This window comes from Spea bombifrons, chromosome 2, assembly GCF_027358695.1.
Source record: "Spea bombifrons isolate aSpeBom1 chromosome 2, aSpeBom1.2.pri, whole genome shotgun sequence".
Lineage (NCBI taxonomy): Eukaryota > Metazoa > Chordata > Amphibia > Anura > Pelobatidae > Spea > Spea bombifrons.
In genome coordinates, this window is record NC_071088.1 from 54,432,375 (window position 1) to 54,453,868 (window position 21,494).

The following is a 21,494-nucleotide window of genomic DNA, read 5'->3' on the forward strand; positions in this document are numbered from 1 at the left end:
AGAAGGATCCAGGTCCTCTGCAGCGCTGCGGGGGATCTGGATCTTAGTCTTGTAGTCAGACCTCTATTTGAGGTCTGATTAGAAGACGACCACCAATATAAGACAAGGGATATTTTTTTTCAGGTTTTTCTGGGAAAAAAAAAAACTAAATCTTATAATCGAGCAAATACAGTGTTTTCTATTAATGTAGGTTTCAAATGTGTACTTATTTTCCTTCATTTTAATTTGTGTATGTAGTTTGTAAAGTTGTCAAAATAATTTGTATGCAAATCACTCTGCAGCATTGCATTAAAAATAAATCTGGTGGTCTTCAACTCGATTTCTACAACAAACCAGGCATGATTGTCAAGTGCATAAGCGAAGCCATTTGAAAAACTGCTACAAACAGTACCATTTTATTTGTGTGTCAGTTTATCCAGTGCACTGTAATCTCTGTAATCTTATGATCTGTTAATGTATCATGCCCCAAAAAATTTAGTGCACTTTATTAATCAAGTGTACCACAATCTACACTGCACCGAAAGAAAAACATAATTCTAATGCAGAGAGGACTAGTCATCCTTAAAATGTTCACAACCAGTATGCATTAACTGTCCACAAAAGCTGCAGGTTGGGTGGTGGTGAAGATTTTTTTTCCCACGAATTTAAGTAAATGTATAGTTTTGTCCATGAAAGGAATTGTGGCTCCCCTAACACATTTCTTTACTTCTTGCGTCTGAGCTTTGGTTTTTTCACTGGCCGTAGGTATGGGTTATCTATTAGGGTCTCCTCTCCCCCCTTTAGCGTATTCTGCTGCAGAACAGAAGAATGTTCCTTCTCTGCCCCTGTTTCTTCCTGGAGAAAGAAGAGTTATGTAAGTCCAACAAAAATCAAATGTAGATGGATGAAAGACTGCAAGATGAGAAAATTAAAGAAGAAAAAAATCTAATATCAGACCGGCTGCAAGTGCACAGAAAGATTTTCTGTGTCCGTCTGGTCGTCTTGCTCTGATGAATCTGTCTCTTCTACCTGCTGAAGCTCCAGCTCTGATGGAAGGAGAGCATTCAAATATGGAATGGAAAGAGGCCTGGCTGCAATCACTAATATAAGAGAAATGTGAATACGATAATTCATCTTGTTTGCAAGAAAAGGACTATAATAGAAAAACTGCACTGAAGACGTTAGGGTAAATGAGGCATAAAAGATATGTATATATATATATATATATATATTATTATTTTTTTTTTTTAAAAGGGGCTTCAGAGGAAGATAGGAAAGACTTGTAACTAAAGTAGTGGGAGACAGTACCGTTAAAACAAAAAAGAGAGAAAAAAAACAAACTGCTCAGAGTTACGCGAGGGTGGATGTCTCTTACATGGGAAGGTGCTAGTGTCGTCTTTGAAAAGAGTTTGCGTCTCCCCAGTTTTTGCCATGAATCGAGTTAGCGCCCTCTCTACATCTCTTCGCTGTGATGCTGCCTTTTCCCGCAGGACCTGGTAATCGCACAGTGGCTCTCGGCTTGTCTAGGAATTAATGCATTAGCTGTTTTTAGGCACCCCTAGACAAACACAATGCTGAAAATTGCATTTTTTTCTCAATTATGGCTCCTTATGCATGCATGATACTCTAAACCATTGTCACCCTGTTAATAATGAAAATTGGTGTTGGCTATTCATCGCAACATAGGCATTTATTCACTAAAGGGAGAGTTGGCGTTTTAAATTCACTATGCGTTATAAAGGACCAACATTGCCAGGTTTCTCCAACAAGAAGCACTGGACGGACCATGAAGAACTGAATAATTCAATAGCAAACGAGACTTTGAAGAAATCTCAGATTTACCTAAGCGTTAAACAGGGCCAGCCAAGTGCTTCCTGCTACAGATGCTCTTCGGGGTTGGACATTCATAATTTATAGTAAAATCAACAGCAACTCTACTAACAATGCTCCGCCTACCAATTAAATTTGGCAAAACGACTTATCAAGTTAACAGCAAAATATTTAGTTTAACCTGGTGACTAGTAAAGGACGTTCCCTGCCGTCGTGCAGTTTCATGCAATGCCGGCCACGTGACAGCACGTAAAAATCTTTGGCGTGATCAACTTTGCGCGACTTCACTGCAGTTCTTGCTTTTCCTGGGCACCTCGATGCTGAAGCAGTCCCAGTAATAGCCAATGTGTGCACTCCCTCCCTGGTGATCGCTGTGTTGACCAATTAAAGTGAGCACAGCGGTAAACCAGCGATAACGTTCCCAGCTGCCACAGGCAGCTTCAGGGAAGGGGTTTGTGTGTTGGGGACCTGCCACAACATTCCCCTGCCTGATCGCTCCATGAGAGTGACAGTGCAGCGTTAACCCCTTCAATGCCTGTAAATATGCGTTTTTATGGGGTTCTGCTGCTGCTGATCTGCTTGGAAGACCAGCAACAGAAGAAAAAAAAAGAGCCCCCACAAGCCCTACAGAAGTAATCAAAGATAGAGTGGCGCTAAAATGGTTAAATAAAAAGTGTTAAAATGGGACAAATACCTAAATAAAAGTTTTTGTCCCATTTGCACTGGTTATACATAGTTTTTATAGGTGAAACTGCAAAAATTTTTCCTTTTTTCCAAAATTTTCTCTACATTTTAAGATATTTTTTAAACTAAATGATGGTTTATATATACAATTATTACAAAAGAAAGCCCAACTATTGCTGAAAAAAACAATATATAATGTGTGTGAGTGCACTAAATGAGTTAGGCAATCACAGTTGCATAAAAGCACAAAAACTGCTCTGGTCATTTAGTGCAAACATGGTAAAAAGAACCCCAGGCATGACGGGGTTAATATTGTTTACCACTTTATTTTTTCAGAAGCATAGTAGAATTTTGGACTGCAAACAATTGGACTATTAAAATTCTCACTGGGGTCTTTATATAAGAGTGAGGGTCTGGAAATTCTGGGAGGTGACTTGGAATGTGGGAAGGATGTGGTCTGTTCTGTCCTGCGCTCAGAGCTTTAGGTGTTACTGGCTGATTAGTCACAGGAGCTGTAAAATAAGAACAAAATTTAGATTTACAAAACAAAAAAGACATCTAAAAAGCAGAAACTAGAAAATGAACTAAACTTCTACAGACATGCAAAGACATGAGGAAAGAATCATCACCTAAATCCCTTTCCTCTTTATTGAGGTTACGACTATCGAATGGACAAACATCAGGGAACCAACATGGAGAACGTCTGTCACAAATATTTACAGCATGCATGCATGTATGTATGTAAAGACACAGAACATACGCGCAGTTATCACCATCCTCTGGGAACGTTTAGCATAGGCAGGCAAAGTGTCCACGCTGAAACCTGAAAAAAAAAAAAAAAATAGTTATAGTCTTAGATAATATTTCAAAATAAGGATATCACTGTAGTTAATATCAAACTAGCCAATCAACTTTTCATTCAATGTGCACTGAATTTAAGAACCCCTGTGTGGCTCTAAACATAATGCGTTGTCTTTAGTTTTAGTTTTGTCATACCATTTGGATGTCTGTATTGTAAGAAGCGCTAAGTAAATTATTGGCACTATAATTTAAAAACAGTCTATTGATCATTATAAGCCTAGTGAACAGCCATCATGCTTAACCCCTTGCTGTTTTTTATTTTTTGTACTCGAGTGACCGAGTGTACTGTTTTTTCACACTTTTGCAGTGCTCGTGCTTGGCGGTCATTTTTATCTTTTGGTGTAGCCAAACAAGTTATATATTATTATTATCCTTTATTTATATAGCGCCGACAGTTTACGCAGCGCTTAATACAATACATAAATTCAAGGGATATGACAAGACAAGAATTGACAGACTAAGACAAACCGATACATTTGGTGGAGAGAGCCCTGCTCGCAAGCTTACAATTTATTGGTTTTTTTTTTAGTACAAGAAGGGCTTTTTTCAGATACAATTGTTTTGATCATATCTTAATTTCCTATGAATAAAATAAAATATGATGCAAAATTTTAAAAAGCACTCTCACTTTTATTTGAAAAGTGTTTTTTCGTCTTAAAAAGCCAATTAAAAAAAAACCTGCTCAATAGAGTCTACTATTTGTCCTGTGTTTAGAAATAACCAATGTTTTTATGGTTTTTTTTTTGCAAGTTATAGGGCAATAAGTACAACTAGCGTTTTGCTATTTCAAAACCCTTTTTTCCCAAATCTGGTCATTCTACCCCACATGCTATTTAGGACATTTTTGAAGCCGGTGCATGCAACCCCATCAAACCATATATTTTTGAAAACTAGAAACCCTAATTTAATTCAAATGTTGGTAGTTTAACACTTTCCATGCACTGATTGTACTACCAGCCTTTGTCATACTTTGCAGTAGTAATTTATTTTGTGTTTTTTTTTTTATATGTTACTGTCAAACAACACCCCGATATGTGTACAGTGATGCCACCTATGCATAGGTTTGTAGGGTTGTTTGGAAGCTCAAAGGCTACATTTGGGACATGCATTTTTTTCCCTCTCTTTTCAGTTTGACATTGTACTTCAGGTGTGAATTTACCACTCCAGGTATATGTCACTGTCAAACAGCCCAATATGTGGTTATCAACATCTCTTGAGTACAGCAAAAGCCCCATTTGCGAAGTGTGCTTTTTTTCATTTTGGTCAGTCCGTGCCTATGACCTATTTGGGACCATCTTTGAACCCGGCCACTTCGATTTATACCATCAAACTGTTATTTTTTTTTTGGAGGGGTATTTGAAATGCAACTCCTTCCACATCAGGATTATTTTTCATTGTTTACAATTAGTTGGGACTGGATGGTTCCCCTTATGGTGACATCACTGCATAGTTATTTTTAACTGTTACCACATTTTTATAATTAATTTTTTTCCTTTTTTTTTTTTACATTTTTTAAAAAATATTTTTCTAATCACATTGTGATTAGGAAGCTGGGCTCCATTGACTTGCATGGTTGCAAGTATTCAACCAGCAAGGGGAGAGTTCTCAGGAGGGTCTCATCGAGGCATTACAGCAACACCGTTGAAGCAAAGAAAGTGTAAATCGCCTTCTAAGCTTGTTTAATGCAGGCACGTCATTGGTCGTTAAGGAGTTAAGCAAGGAGAGTGCGTCTGTGGCTAGAGTTACAATCCCACAAAATCCAAACAGCTACCTGTTGGCAACCCAAGAAGTATACAACAGATTGTCCTTAAACCTCCACCCACACCCTGAATCCAATTTTTAAGACCACAATTCCTGCAGATGCCTTTCATTTCCCACTCATTACAAAAGGGCACATTATCCAGCTTACCCATCTCTATCAGGGCCACAACAATATCCGGCAATGAGGGCTGAGTCCGAGCCGTGTGCTCACAGTAAGACTTTGCACTGCGTCCAATCTCATATAAGTCTGCAGATGGAAGACAATTAAATAAATCAGATAACATTTTTTGATCATATCATCTAATTTCCTATAAACAAAGATAAAATATGATAAAAAATTTAAAAAACACCTTTTTCTTACTTTCATTTAAAAAATCTTTTACTCATCCAAAAAAGCTAATAAAAAACCTGCTAAATAGATTCTACGATTTGTTCTGAGTTTAGAATTTACCCCATCAAACCATATATTTTTGAAATCTAGACACCCCACGGTATTTCAAGCCTTTCTATGCACTAATTCTACTACCACCCTTTGTCAAACTCTGTGGTAGTGATTTCACTTCAGGTATGGATTTACAGCTCCTAGTATATGCCATTGCCAAACACCCCAAATATGTGTTCAATGCCATTGTCAATCACCCCAAATATGTGTAACATGGGACTTTGACATCTGGTAATTCTGTCACCATGTCATCATTGGGCCATCTTTGAAGCCGACTAATTCAATTTACCCCATTAAACCATATATTTTTAAAAACTAGACACCCCGAGGTATTTCAAATGCTGGTACAGTGAAGAAAGAAATTTGATTCCCTGCTGATTTTGTATGTTTGCTCACTGACAAAGACATGATCAGTCTATAATTTTTATGGTAGGTTTATTTGAACAGTGAGAGACAGAACAAAAAATGCAGAATAACGCATTTCAAATAAGTTATAAATTAGGGATGCACCGATACATTGGTGGCTGAAATGTCGGCCGAAAAGGCCATTATCGGCAAAATGCCAAAATAAAAAAACGGCCGAAAATAATTGTCCACAGGGGCCAGGAGGCTTACCCTTCCTTCTTCCCCTGGGGCGGGACAAGAGAAGTTGCTCGCACAGCAACACAGAGGGAAGCAGCAGGGCCCCTGCCCCTGTGAGTTCTGCTTGGCTTTTGCAGCTGCATTTAGCTTAGACAAACAAGCGAATCCTGAGCTGAGGCGAATCTTGCTGACATCTCTAAGTGAGGAGTTAAACGCAAAGAAGGAGTTAAAAAGCAACAAGGAGGGTAAAGTATAAATCCTTGTGATTCCATATATGTACTATGTGTCTTACATTAGTAGGTATGTTGGATAATGCCACTCAATGCATGTCTTGCAAAATGTATGCGCTCTTGGAGTGAGTTCCCCAGGGGCCTTATGCCCCCCATTTAACACTCCCCCGCCCCCCCCAACTTACCGGTGCTTCTGACTTCCCTGTCATGTAGCCGGGGCAGCGTGTAGATCCCACGCACTTACGCTGCAGCCGGAAGGAGGCGTGGCTAGCAGCGGGAGTTGTCTGCGGCCATCGCGCAGACCTTCCCCGACTGTCAGAGATTAGAGTTCCCGGCACCGGCGCAGGAACTCTGATCTCTGACAGCCGGGGAAGGTCTGCACGATGGCCGCAGAAACCCCTGCTGCTAGCCACGCCTCCTTCCTGCTGCAGCGGAAGTTGTCCCAGCTACACACCGGGGACTCAGAAGTACGGGGGGGGCAGGAGGATTCAGGTCCCCTGCAGCTGCGGGGGATCTGGATCTTAGTCGTCTCATAGTCAGACGACTAAGACGACCCCGATTATAAGACGAGGGGTATTTTTCAGAGCAAAACCTAGTCTTATAATCGAGCAAATACGGTATATACATTGTGACAGAAAGCAGGGAATGATAATGGAAGGAGTGTATATTTCACCTTATATTCTGCAGGGTGGTTACCCTCAATAGTTTACTAGCCCCAGGGAGATGTATTGTCACAAATGTAATTATTAATGTTTGCTGTTATTTTGTGTATTTTGGGTCCCTGGGGTGGAGCATTTGGAGAGTAGGGCGGGCCAGTGCTCCACTCCACATTTTGTGAGCAGCTGAAGACCAGCAGGTGAGAATCCAGTCCGGAGATTAACAGAAACTCCCCTACTACTCACCTGGTTCCACTAATTAACGGGAGAGGCAGTTAAGTAGCCTCCTGATCGGAGAGCAAGAGAGATCATTTGGCTCCCTGAGAGCGAGGGGGAGAGAGCTGCCAAAAATACTGACTGCTGCAATTATTGCATACAAACTGTTGTTTTGTTTGTTGGGAACGGATAAGCCGTCCAACTGTAGTTAGGTTGGAGATCCGTGTATTAGGTAGTGCTCACAAGAGCAAGGCTTTTGTTTTGATTTGTTTATTTTCCTGTTATGCCTGTGACAAAATAAAACAGGCCCAGCCTTTTTTTTTTACCCTCCTCGTGTCTGAGCCGTCTCTGCAGCCTGAAAGACTGTGTGTAAGTAAAGATTCCCGGACAGAGTACCAAAGTGAAGGGGTATTGTGTCACAACATATATACATATATATACACACATATATATATACATATATATATAGTGATACACAAAAAAAAAAAAAGAAAAGCCCCCCTTTTCTTTTTTTTGTGTATCACTATATATATATATGTATGGTCAGTAAGTTACCATTCGCCAGCCTCTGACCACTACTCAGGCGAGGGCCCAGGACGGGAGCCCTCGAGAGACGCCACCCAGTGGGACCAGATTCTATTGTGCCGATCCACTGCATCAGTGGCCGAGTGAACCAACTCCTCCAGGATCCGCGTTTGATCCGTAAGGGCGAAACGCGCGCATGGATAGCCTTCCAATACGGCGCAATGCTCGGGCAATGCCTCCACGGGTGGATCAAGGAGCCCGGAGAGAATCCACATCTCCAACATGAGTCAACAATAGCTGGATTATAGCGTGAAGCCATGTCTGGGGACCGATACCAGAGGGCAAACAGCTTACATGACATTTCCTGATATCGATTGCTCAAAGAGCAACAATGAGTCAGGACACATACCTTATCCCACTGTTCCTCAGAGAGGACGATTTGTAGAGCTGTCTCCCAGTGACTCATAAAACCCGGGGGGAACTGATGCAAAGTGGAGCGCAATAGGCCGTATAGCCGAGAGATGCCATGTGCTGGAGGGGAAGCAGATGTGCAGAGTGATTCAAACACAGTGAGGTCTCAGAAAACATGATGCCGTCGCCCCAAGGAACAGAAGAAACTACCCAACCGAGCGTATCTGAATCTATCCAGCAGTGTAGGGGGCTCTCCCCGCCACCAGAGCCTCTAGAGGTTTAAGACCAACAGTTTCAAGAATGCCAGAATCCCTGGCCCCTTCATAGAGGGGCCCTCAGGGAACAGTGATACCCATGCCCGGAGGGAAATCAGGGTTATCTTGAATCAGAGTAAGCAGAGAAGGTATAGTAGCGAGTGCCAAATCTGCAATGTAGCCCGGATGAACGGGTGTGCCAATGTTCGGAGCCTGGCTGTGTCGACTACAAGCCATGGCAACCACCCAACTGAAAAACCCAGCAGACTGCTCTCAATTCTAATCCACTGCTTCTGACAGGAATCATGCACCCACTCCAGCACACGCAGCAAATGACAAGCCCTATAGTACGTTTGGGGGCAGTGCAAGGCCTCCCTTCGACTTGGGGCGAATCAGAGTGCTATACTCAATGCATGGTAAAGGGTTTCCCCAGATAAAACGAATGATGGATGAATGGATCGAGGAGAAAAAAGAAGGGATGTGAACAGGAAGGGTTTGAAAAGGAGACGTGGCATGGCATTCATCTTTACGGCATTTACCCTACCCAAGAGACCATAAGTCTGGACTACCTGCGGAAATCCACTTGCAAAGATGCCAGCAAGGGTGGTAAATTTTAAGAGTATAATTGGGAGAAATCAGCTGACAGCCAAATTCCCAGGTATTTTAGCTTAGAGCGGCACCACGTAAAGGAAAAAGAAGATGCCAGCGTAAGGCGGTCCGCCTGCAACATATTAACATCCAGTATCTCGGATTTGGACAGGTTAATTTTTTTTTTTTTTTAAAGTTTTGATTGCAAAAATATAATATAATACAGATATCAAAAAAATATAATATAATACAGATATCAAAAATTATATTATAACATAATAGTACAGATATCAAAAATAATCACAAGTATTAAAGTATTACACATAAAGTGAAAAGATCACCTAAGGTTTATCTGTAAACTTTACATGTTATCTGTAGGTTGACCCTAGTGTCATATCAATTACAACGATTGATATTCAACACTTTATCCCCAGGCTTACCACAGAACAGAAGAAAAAAAAGAAAGAAAAAAGAGTCAATCATACCACACACGTACCTAATTATATGAGCTCCCATCTATTATTTGTTTTTAATTTATGCTACCATGGTTATTTGGATATTTATCAGTCCAGGGCCTCCAAATTGTATTAAATTTATGTAGTTTCTGATGTGCTTGAAAATATCCATTTTCCATTAAACATTGGTACTTTATTTGCTTAAGCACACTCTCTATGTTTATTGTTGATGTTTGTAACCATTTTCTTGCTATACTAATTTTCATAGCCAATAAACACTGAACTACTAAGGTTCTTTGATTAAAGGAAATATTAGCTAAGTCCAGGTGTAAAAGTGCTTTTTCCAGAGATGGACAAATGTTTACTTTAACAAGGTCAGATATTAATTCGAATATTTCTCGCCATGATTGTGTAATTTTATTACAATCCCACCATACGTGTCTAAATGTGCCTTGAGCTAAATTACATCTCCAACACATGGGAGATGATGTCCGATTAATTTTGGCAGTTCTAACAGAAATTAACAGGTTAATTTTGAAGTTTGAGAGCTCACATAAGTAGCAAAGCTCACGAAGGATGAGCGGTAAGGAGATTCTGGGCTGTGAGATTGAGGACAACAAGTCATCTGCGTAGCCCATCATTTTATGGTGAGTCTGCCCAACCCGCAGGCCTCAGATGCCAGGATTTAATCTTATGGCTTGCAGGAGAGGTTCCAACGAGATCACAAAGAGCAATGGAGATAGTGGACAACCCTGATGCGTGCCATTCGATATTGCGAAAGGCGCAGTAAGTGAACCATTGATGCATATCCTGGCAGTCGGGGATGTATAGAGCGATTGGATCCAGGTAATAAAACCCGGCCCACACACCATACAGCGCAAGGTAGCCAACATGAACGACCAATCCACCCCGAACGCCTTCTCAGCGTCGATGGAGAGGAAGATGATGGGACATGGCGTGTGTTTTGCATAATGCAACAGACTGAGGGCTCGTATAGTGCTATCACGGGCCTCCCTCCAGGATGGAGTTAAATGCGATGACAAAATGGGGGCCCAAAAGGTCTTTAAAGCGAGATTAGTATCTGAGAGATAACCCGTCAGGACCTGGACATCCCCCAGACTTGGAGGACTTGATAGCTGAAAGAAATTCTGTAAGTGATGGGATCGGATCATCCAGGGCTCCAGCCTCTTCAGGAGAGAGACTCTCACGGATATTACATCGTGAATGAGTCGCCACCCGTTCATCTCTACCAGGGGAAAACTGAGCGCAATCAGATGAGCGGGGATTATAAAGACTACAGAAGTATGCGTGAAAGAATCGCAAGATATCAGAATGTAGAAGATTTGACTTGCCATCAGCGGATCGAATCTTTGGAACGTAGGTGAGCGTACAATTGCCAAATACTTCGCGGGTTTATTGCTATGTTCGTGAAATAACGATCTGCTCCGCAAATAAGATGGTTGCCTGTTACATTTCAAGAATATTGCTAATTCACTGCGAAGCAGCAGAAGATTACAAAGATCATTGTTAGCTAGGGGCGAGTCCAATTTATAGACTCACTGGTCCGTGATCTGACCACATGGTCACCCCGATAGTGGTTAGAGATCTTGGAGTAGGAGGAGGCGACCTGGCAGAGGAACGAAAGGGGGGGACGGGACAAGTAGTTCAGAAAACATGGAGAAAAGGAAAAAAAAAAAAAAAAAAGACTCACCACTCACACAGCAGTAACCAAAACCACCATACACAACAAAGACACTGATTCCACCACCCACACACAAAGAGGCCAGTCACGTCACACACGCAAACGAGACCAGACTTATCCCACACTCAGAAAATAATCTAACGCACCACCCACAAAAGAGGATAGATCCACCACACTCACAGACCTTAGTAATTGAGATGGAAGATGGGGGGGAAGGGAAAACTAAGGGCAGGAGAAAGAGAATGGCACTGAGGAAAGGGGAGGAGTGTAGGGGAAGGCCAATGGCCAAACACTGGAAAAGGTTAGCACGTACTGCGCCTACCGGGACAGCAAAAAAACACTTCCTGCTACCTCGGAAGGGGTCTCACTCGGCACAGATTAAGGCGCCAACGTGGGGGGGAACTGAGTCAATCCAACAAGGAAGACGTATCACTGCAGCAGTTAGATGCCCTGGATAATAAACCAAACAATTAATAAAAGTGTAGAAAAAGAAACAAAACAATGAATATTCCGCAAGCCGCCGCTCACCAGCAGTAAAGCAGTGTATCAGAAATAAGAGAATAAGAATATTCTGAACCTGCTTAATGACCAATTTATGTCACAATTAGTAGAGACCGCAACCAGAATGGATGCCTGTCTGGATCTAGTACTAATTGTCAGGGTTTCGGCCTACCTGTACTCGCTTTCCTCCTCCTCATTGCTGTCTGTTAGGCCACACACCCTTCCTCTTACAACTTTTGTGTCCAAGTTAACCCCTGCAGGCTGTGACTATATTACCCAGCTAGTTCAGTTGCTGGTTGCCCTTTCGTGGTTCCAGACCCGTGAGTGCTTGCTTCTAGTGTTTGATTCTTGTGTATGACCCGGCCTGCATGACTCCTATTCTGGTGCCGACTCCTGCTTGTTTTTGTACTACGTGGATTTCTGGACTCCTGACCTTGGCTTGTGTGACTACCTGTTCTGGCTCCTGACCTTGGTTTGACCCACGACCACCTGCTTGTCTTATGCTTTGGATTCTTGTTATTTTATTTTATTTTAATAAACATTTTGACCAGTACCTTTTTGCCTCCGTCCTAATTCACTGGTACCCTGACACTAACAATGAGGAACAAACATCAAAGTAAAAGAACACTCAGGGAATAGTGACCATAACATCTGGGCTAAACACAGAGGACAAATTAAATACCTTTAAGCACACATCCGAATATATAACTATGGGGAACAAATACAAAAGAAGCAAATCAAAACCAATGTGGTTTACCAGGTAAGTAAAACAGGAAATATGAAATAAACAATTGGCATTTAAGCATTATAAAAGCGGGGATCAGTAGTATCATTTACTGCATACAAAGATGCCAACAAAGCCTGTAAAAAGGCTATTAAAATGGCTAAATTGGAAAATAAGAAGTTAATTGCCAAGGAGAATAAAACCAATCTCAAGAAATGTTTTAAGTATGTAAATGGAAAAAAGTTAAAGGTAGAGAATGTTGGCCCTTTATTATCTGAAACCGGTTAATGGGGCGTTTAGGGTTAATTTAAGGGCAGTTATGGTTGACGGGGTCTTTAGGGTTCATTTAGGGGCAGTTATGGTTAATGGGGTCTTTAGGGTTAATTTAATGCTTAGGACTGAGGATTAATTTAAAAAGATTAACTTAAGGTGCAGTTAGAGGTAAAGGGGGACAAAGTAAGGGGAATCTAAATCCTGGGGGCAGTGAAGATTAATCATGTATTTATTTATACAAGTATTGTGTCAGTGTGCTGTGAATGAGTCTGCGAATCTATGAGGGTACTATGGCATATCGGGGGTATAAGGCATATCTGGGGGTATAAGGCATTTCTGGGGGGGTATAAGATATGGAGATGGCGGAGTGGCATATCTGGGAGGCAATGTGGCATATCTGTGAGGCAGGTTGGGAAACAAAAACAAGCTTTTTTTTATTCTGCTGTTTTCTTATTAAATTATTTTAAATAAATGAAATGATTTATTTTTTTATCCAATTAATCGAAAAAATAATCGCCAAACTAATCGATTATGAAAATAATAGTTGCAGCCCTAATAAAATCGATTCAGCTAATTGATAATGAAATTTGTTGGCAACGATTTTCATTATCGGTTATTGCCGATTTTATCAATTAGTTGTTGCAGCCCTACATAGGTAGTTAAGGGGTTAAAGGCTCTAAATATTTCAAAATGAAATAAACATAAAACAAGCATAATAGAAATCACAAAGTATCCACACTTATCATTAAAGCCAAGAGTGTTAAGTGTAATATTAAAACAGATACAAGACTACATAACTAAAAATATAAGGCATTACATGGGCACTGCATGGTCTTGTTGATCCAATAAACTCACGTGTAAACACTTTTTTGACTACACTTACAGCTTTGTAACATCTCAGTGAGAGTCTCCACAACTGCTTTCTCTGCACTTTCAAAGCCAGCCTCAGTAAGCAGGGAGCTAACAACCACTTGAAGAGTACGCCTACGTGCCAGTAAGTAGTTGTCAGCAGGGGTAGAGATGCCACGGACACAGGACTTCTAGGAAGAAAAGATATCGAATTCAATACGTCACAAAAACCAACAAGATTTCAACGTTCTACAACCTTATTCTCAAACACTGCCACAAACATTTATGGAGGGAATAAAGTGACACAACATGTAGAATTTGCGTAGAATTCACTTACCGTATTTGCTCGATTATAAGATTATAAGTCTTCTAATCACGGTCGTCTTCTAATCAGACCTCAAATGAGGTCTGACTATGAGACTATAAGATCCAGATCCCCCGCAGTGCTGCAGGGCACCTGGATCCTCCTGTCTGGTAACCTCAGCTGCTGCCGGCACTTAAACCGGGCATCTATCAAAGAGCGTCGGCAGCAGCGGAGGTTGTCTACGCACATCACTCATACCTTCCCCAGCTGCCGGAGAGGAGAATTCCCTGCAGCACAGCGAGGAATTCTCTTCTCTGCCAGCCGGCGATCATCCGCTCTATGAATGCAGAGAAACTCCCGCTACTGCTTGTACTTCCACCGTAGCTTCTATGATGCAGCACCAGCGTCACATGACCTTCCGGTGCTCATAGAAGTTCCGGCGGAACACCTGCTGCCCCCACCATACACCAGGGAGTCAGAAGCACTGGTAAGGGGGGGGTTGTATGGGTGGCATAAGACTTTTCTGGAAGCAGAGTGGCCCCCCCTCTATTTGCCACTATGTCCCATGATATGTCTTTTAACCTCCAGAGTGGCATATAGGGGTATAAGGCATTTCTGGAGGAAGAGTGGCATATAGGGGTTATATATATATATATATATTTTTTATTATTATTATTTTTGGGGGGGGCTTTATTTTTATTTATTTTTTGGAACTGATGGTGACAGTGGAAAAATATTTTTACGTGTAACTATTTTTCTAATATATTTTTATTATTTTTTTTTTTTTCACTTATTTTACTAACCACATAGCGATTAGAAAGCTGGGCTCCATTGACTTGCATGGTTGAATGCAGTACCTGTATTCAGCCTGCAAGTGGAGACAGAGTTCTCAAGAGGGTCTGGAGAGACCGTCATCAAAACTTTTTCAACGTATTTGTTTTGAAAGGACGCGCCGCCATCTAGCCAGTGGCAAAATCACTCGTAGTGGCAGTTGTGACCGCTCCCTGCTGTTCGGTGTCGCTGAATGCCTCACTATCGAGGCATTTCAGCTATACCATTGAAGCTATACCATTAGGAGGAGATCATGGATTGCCTCCTAAACTCTTTTAAAACGGGCGTCCGCCGCTATACACTGTACGGCGGACATTGATGCCCGTAGATGGGCTCTGTATGAGGAGTGGTGTTATGCTGGTTGACTTCACCTCATGAGTTTCACCTCACATCCACTAAAATGCAGAAGATCTGCTCCCCAGCAGAAAAAAAGTTTTACTAGTAAATATTAATTGATGAAACTTTTTTCATATTTAATAAAATCTATGATTGAGAAAAATATTTTTTGTTTTTATTTCTTTTGCCAGCCTGCCCCAATTATGCACATCTGCCCCCAGAAATGCCTTATACCCCCCTATATGCCACTCAGCCCCATGATATGTCTTGTAACCCTCTATATGCCACTCTGCCCCATGATATGTCTTATACCCCTATATGCTACTCTGGCATTTAGTGGTTAAAAGGCATATCATGGGGCTGAGTGGCATATAAGGGGTTTAAAGGCATTGCTGGAGGCATATATATACATATATGATTGCTAACATCAATCACACTCCTATCATGCCCAGGCAGTCAGTACATGCTGGAACCTGGACATGATAGGAGTGTGATTACAGCCTCCCTATGCCATGCTACCCCCCTTACACATCCATGCTATCACACACACGCTCATTCAAAAACATTTAAATACTCATTCATTCCCTTAATCAAGCATACTTGCTCATAAACCCTCCCCATCCCTTACCTGAACTGCAGATCTCTCACTCGCAGACTTCTGCAGGGGCCCGGCTTCTTCCCTCTGCAACTTCTCTTGTCCTGCCCCCAGAGGAAGAAGGAGGGGAGCAGAGGCACATGACGTGCATTCATAGTTCATAAGGTTGAAAAAAGACCAAAGTCCATCAAGTTCAACCTATATACATATTGTGTCCCTACCGTGTTGATCCAGAGGAAGGCAAAAAACCCTTATGAAGCAGATGCCAATTGCCCCATACCAGGGGGAAAATTCCTTCCCGACTCCAAATATGGCAATCAGAATAAATCCCTGGATCAACGTTCTGTCCCTATTAATCTACTATCCATAACTTGTAATATTATTGCTTTCAAGAAACACGTCCAGGCTCCTTTTAAACTCTTTTATTGAGTTTACCATTACCACTTCGTTATTAAGTCCCCCCTAAGCCGTCTTTTTTCCAAACTAAATAACCCTAATTCTGATAATCTTTCTGAGTACTGTAGTCCTTCCATTCCCTTTATTACTCTGGTTGCCCGTCTTTGAACCCTCTCCAGCTCCACTATATCTTTCTTGTACACTGGTGCCCAGTACTGTACACAGTATTCCATGTGTGGTCTGACTAGTGACTTGTACAATGGTAGAATTATTTCCTTGTCGTGGGCATCCATGCCCCTTTTGATGCACCCCATGATTTTATTTGCCTTAGCAGCAGCTGCCCGACTCTGGTCGTTACAGGTAAATTTACTGTTAACCAAGACTCCTAAGTCCTTTTCCATGTCAGTCGTCCCCAGTGTTTTCCCATTTAATACATATTCCCAGCCTGGATTTTTCTTCCCCATGTGCATAACCTTACATTTATCTGTGTTGAACCTCATCTGCCACATCCCAGCCCAAGCCTCCAACCTATGCAGATCCATTTGTAATCGTGCACTGTCCTCTATTGTGTTAACCACGTTACAGAGCTTAGTATCGTCTGCAAAGATTGATACTTTACTATACAATCCCTCTACAAGGTCATTAATAAATATATTAAAAAGAATAGGACCCAAAACTGACCCCTGTGGTACCCCACTAGTAACAGTCACCCACTCAGAGTATGTACCATTAATAACCACCCTCTGTTTCCTATCACTGAGCCAATTACTTACCCACATACACACATTCTCCCCCAGCCCAAGCATTCTCATTTTATGTACCAGCCTTTTATGTGGCACCGTATCAAATGCTTTGGAAAAATCAAGATATACGACGTCCAGCGATTCACCCCGATCCAGTCTTGAGCTCACCTCCTCATAAAAGCTGATCAGGTTAGTTTGACAGGACCGATCCCTTGTAAACCCATGCTGATATGGAGTCATACATTTATTTTCATTGAGATTCTCCAAAATAGCATCTCTTAGGAAACCCTCGAACAGTTTACATACAACAGAAGTTAAACTAACAGGCCTATAATTCCCCGGGTCACTTTTTGTCCCCTTTTTGAATATTGGCACAACATTTGCTATGCGCCAGTCCTGGGGAACAGACCCGGTCACTATAGAGTCCTTGAATATTAGAAATAGGGGTCTGTCTATTACATTACTTAACTCCCTTAGAACGCGGGGGTGAATGCCATCTGGACCTGGTGATTTGTCTATTTTGATTTTTTTAGGCGGCACTGCACTTCTTCCTGGGTTAGACAGGCGACATGTACTGGGGCATTTATCTCATCCTGCTGTATATAAGTGACTCTGCTGGGTTTCTGTTCTCCTGGCCAGTACAAGAGACGCTGCTTGCACACTGTGCGACCAAAGCACCGCTAAGCAGCCTGGCCCTATTTGAAGTCTGATTAAAAGACGACCTAGATTATAAGACGAGGGGTATTTTCCAGAGCATTTGCTCTGAAAAAAACCTCGTCTTATAATCGAGCAAATACGGTATTTTCGTGATCGATTATTTTTTCGATTTAACGGATAAAAAACAATATGCAAATGTTAAATAATTTAATGAACAAGCTGGGTGTTAAAAACAAACAGCAGAATAAAAAATCTTAATGTAAACTTAAAAGTGTGTCATTGTACTCACTTATGCTTTTATTGGCCAAAGTGGCCTCCAGTTATGCAGATCTGACCCCAGGCTTGCCACTCTGACCCCCCAGATATGCCTTATACCATCCTACATGCCACTCTGCCCTCAGATTTGCCTGAGCCCCTCCAATATGCCATCCCCCCCGGCTTATTAATGCATCCCCAGACAACCTCTGCTTCTGCCCGACAATTCCGCAGGAGCTTCTATGATGGAGCGCCGGAATTTCATGTGATGCCAGCGCTCAGTTACAGAAGCCCCCAGCGGAAGTGGAGGGCAGTAGCGGAGGTTGTCTACGCACATCACGCAGATGTTCACCGGCTGCCAGAGAAAAGTATCCAGGTCCCCTGCAGCGCAGCAGAGGATCCACCTCTCTGGTAGCCGGTGAACGCCTGTGTGATGTGCACAGACAACCTCCGCCGCTTCCACTGGAGCTTCTTTGATGGGCCACTGGAAGGTTATGTCACACAGATGTTCACCGGCTGCCAGAGAAAAGTATCCAGGTCCCCTGCAGCGCAGCAGAGGATCCACCTCTCTGGTAGCCGGTGAACACCTGGGTGATGTGCACAGACAACCTCCGCCGCTTCCGCTGGAGCTTCTTTGATGGACCACTGGAAGGTTATGTCACGCCGGCGCTCCGTTATAGGAGCCACAGCGGAAGTGGAGCGTAGTAGCAGAGGTTGTCTGCGCACATCGCACAGAGGTCCACTGGTTGCCAGAGAGGAAGATCCAGGTCCCCTGCAGCACAAATCGTTGCCAACGAATTTCATTTTTGATTAGTTGATTTTATCGATTATAAGATGAGGGTTTTTTACAGCGCAAATGTTCTGAAAAATACCCCTCGTTTTATAATCCGACCTCAAATAGAGGTCAGATAATAACACTAAGATCCAGATCCTCCGCAGCGCTGCAGGGGACCCGGATCCTCCTCTCTGACAGCCGGTGTGTGTGTGTGTGTGGGTGGGTGTCTGTGCGATGCACAGACATCCTCCGCTACTGTCCTCCACTTCCGCCAAGGCTTCTATGATGAAGCATCAGTGTGACCTTCCGGTGCTCCATCATATAAGCTCCGGCGGAAATTTCGCCCAGCACAGCGGAGGTTCACAACATTCGCCGGGTGCCAGAGAGGAGGATCCGCCACAGTGCTGAAGGGGACCTAGATCATTCTCTCTGGCAGTCCGGGCAGACATCCTCTGCTTCTGCCAGCACTTCCACTGGGGCTTGTATGATCGAGCACCCGGTGTCACATGACCTTCCGGTGCTCAGTCATAGAAGCTCTAGCATCAGGGAGCGCACATCACTGTAAGCGCCGCCATATTGCCCTCAGTTGACGCTTTTGGTGACGTACCGTGCCCCGATTGGAGGTCATTTCGGTGGAAGTTCCTGCCAGGTTATGTCTGCGGAGACGTGCATGAAGAAAGCAGATAGAAGATAGAGGCCGAAGAGAGAAAAGAAGGGAGAAGATAGAAGATGAAAGACATAACGAAGACAGGGAAATATTTAGAGAGTGTGAAAAAGAGGGAAAGAGAATTAGTAATGACTAGTGAACCGAGTCGACAAGTCACTTGCTAACTCTCTTGACAACTCACACTTTGGCAAATAAACCCAATTCAATCAACTAATTTAAAGGGACAATGCATACAACATATGCATAATGTATACAATAGGTGCATGGGGAATGAATAGGGAAATTTAACAGAATCCCCCATATGCATTTGCAAACCCCCCCAGCTAGATGTTCTGCAAAAGATGAATTCATCCGAGCATGGACAAAGTAATGACTTGAACACGTGAGCGTCAGGAGAATAAAGCGCCAAATGGAGAGACGATCTTGATACCACATCCGGCTCAAGCCTAAGCGATTCCCTGTTGCGGCAAGCGAGTTCCCCTAATATCTCAGAGGAGACCCCCGTGGAGCGGGAGGGAGCCAGAGTTGGGTGGAGAGCTTGGAACTGGAAGATTTGTCCCGCTACCAAGTATGTGGAGGAGGGGAGAAAACGTCAGAGAGCAAGACTGAACATATCAAGTAGTAGTATCTACACTCATAAGTACCGCAGGCAATCTTCGCTGCTGCTGCCGTCGGCACTTCCGCTGGGGCTTCTGGAGCACAAGAAGGACTTTTGACGCCGGCACATCGCACTGACTTCCCCTGGCTGCCGGAGAGGAAGATCCAGGCCCCCTGCAGCACTGCAGGGGATCTGGATCTTAGTCTTGTAATCTATTTGAGGTCTGATTAGAAGACGAGCATTTGCTCTGAAAAAACCATGTCTTATAATCAAGCAAATACGGTTTTTAGCGGGATACTACTGCTAAATACTGCTTCCAAGCTCTCCCAGAACAGGAGAGACACAGAGAAGGATGATGGGGGGGGGGGGTGGAGTGATGAAAAACTTGAACAAAGGGTTTCAGATTATTATAGAAAAATCAATTAACCCCTTGACTGCTAACGACGGCATGGTGCAGTCGCTAGCAGTCCCAGTCAGGTACTAACGACGGCATCATGCCGTCGCTAGCACTATCTTACCTTGATGGAGGTCTGTGGACCCCCAGCACCACCTACCCCGGCGATCTGCCCCTCACACTGAAGGGCATCACCGGGACCACCCGATCCGGCCGGTGATGGCACGCGCAATGACATCACCGCGCAACTTTATTAATAACTGACAATTATGAGTTAAAGCGGTATGGGAGCATGCTGCTTAGATGCCTGTATCTCAGGCATCTAAGCAGCTACAGACCCCCATATACCATTGGAAAGGCAATCGCCTCACCTTTCCAACGGTATTGTGAAAACGGCTTGTGAAAAAATAATAAAAAATAATAATTATTATAAAAAATAATAAAAACTATTAAGTAAAAAAAATTAAATGTAAAAAAAAGTTAAAAAAAAATGATTTGGGGGTCTCTAAAGGAAGATAAAGAACAAAATTGCCTAGAGACTCCCAAATTAAATTATCTAAACATAAACTAGTTTAACTTAAAAAATAAAAAAAAGTTTAAGTATTCTAGCTAAATGATCACTGTGGTAGCCAATGTTACCACAGTGATCATATAGCTATGAGAAGTCACATTCCCTTTTTAAAAATGGCCGATACTAAATTTTAACCCCATGATCAAAAATTTAATTTAGCCAATGGTAGAGGAAAGCAATTTTTGAAATCCTGATGAACTGTAAATATTAGTAAAATCAGCCACTTAGCCTGTGTGGTACTTGAGTAACCATCTCATCCCTGGAGCTCCTTGCATTTTTACTGCAAAACTTATTTTTGCTGTAAAAGTGATTTTTTTTCTCCCTTTACCATCATTTCTTTGGGATTGTAAGGGTTTCCCCTTACAATGGTGTGTGCTTCTGTGAGTGAATGTATGGAAAGTATGGTGTGTGCTTCTGCGAGTGAATGGAGATATGAAAGGCGTGTGAATGGTCAGTAACTAGGGTTGAAGCCTTGACATGGCATTACTGTTCACGTAAGAAGTTAAATTATGGCACAAAAAGTACACATGTGCAAAAACTACACCCCTTGGTGCATCAAATGAGGGGTAGCACAAGACTGGAGTGTGCAAGACATAAATGAGCTTATTTTTATAAGTGTGCTATTCACTTTTGTTCTGCACGTCACATTTGTGATACAAATGCAAATAAGACCTCATTCGCTGCAGCTGGGGGTGTAGTTTCTAAAAATATATAGTTTTGTTGGCATTTTTTAACATCCCGGGCAGCTAGAGCTGTTTAATTGACGGCAACCATGCATTAAATTTAAAGATGTCCTTTGTGATAGTCTAGTAAATTTAACTTTTAGCAATAAAATATTAGAAAAACACA

At 42.4% G+C, this 21,494-nt stretch overlaps 1 protein-coding gene across 2 annotated transcripts in view; it reads right to left on the reverse strand.

Annotated features, from left to right (window-relative positions):
• Positions 1–393: 393 nt before the first annotated feature.
• Positions 394–21,494, reverse strand: part of TAF8 (TATA-box binding protein associated factor 8) — a 34,553-nt gene continuing 13,452 nt past the window's right edge. Inside the window, exons 2-8 of one of the 2 annotated variants that reach the window (XM_053454260.1) lie at positions 13,558–13,714; positions 5,264–5,362; positions 3,254–3,316; positions 2,881–3,005; positions 1,355–1,502; positions 937–1,079; positions 394–834 (exon numbers count right to left, since the gene is read on the reverse strand). In XM_053454260.1, the coding sequence (XP_053310235.1) occupies positions 703–834; positions 937–1,079; positions 1,355–1,502; positions 2,881–3,005; positions 3,254–3,316; positions 5,264–5,362; positions 13,558–13,714 (867 nt within the window). In that variant the 3' untranslated portion in view covers positions 394–702. The remainder of the gene's footprint in view (positions 835–936; positions 1,080–1,354; positions 1,503–2,880; positions 3,006–3,253; positions 3,317–5,263; positions 5,363–13,557; positions 13,715–21,494) is intronic. The other variant, XM_053454261.1, reaches the window with a different exon arrangement.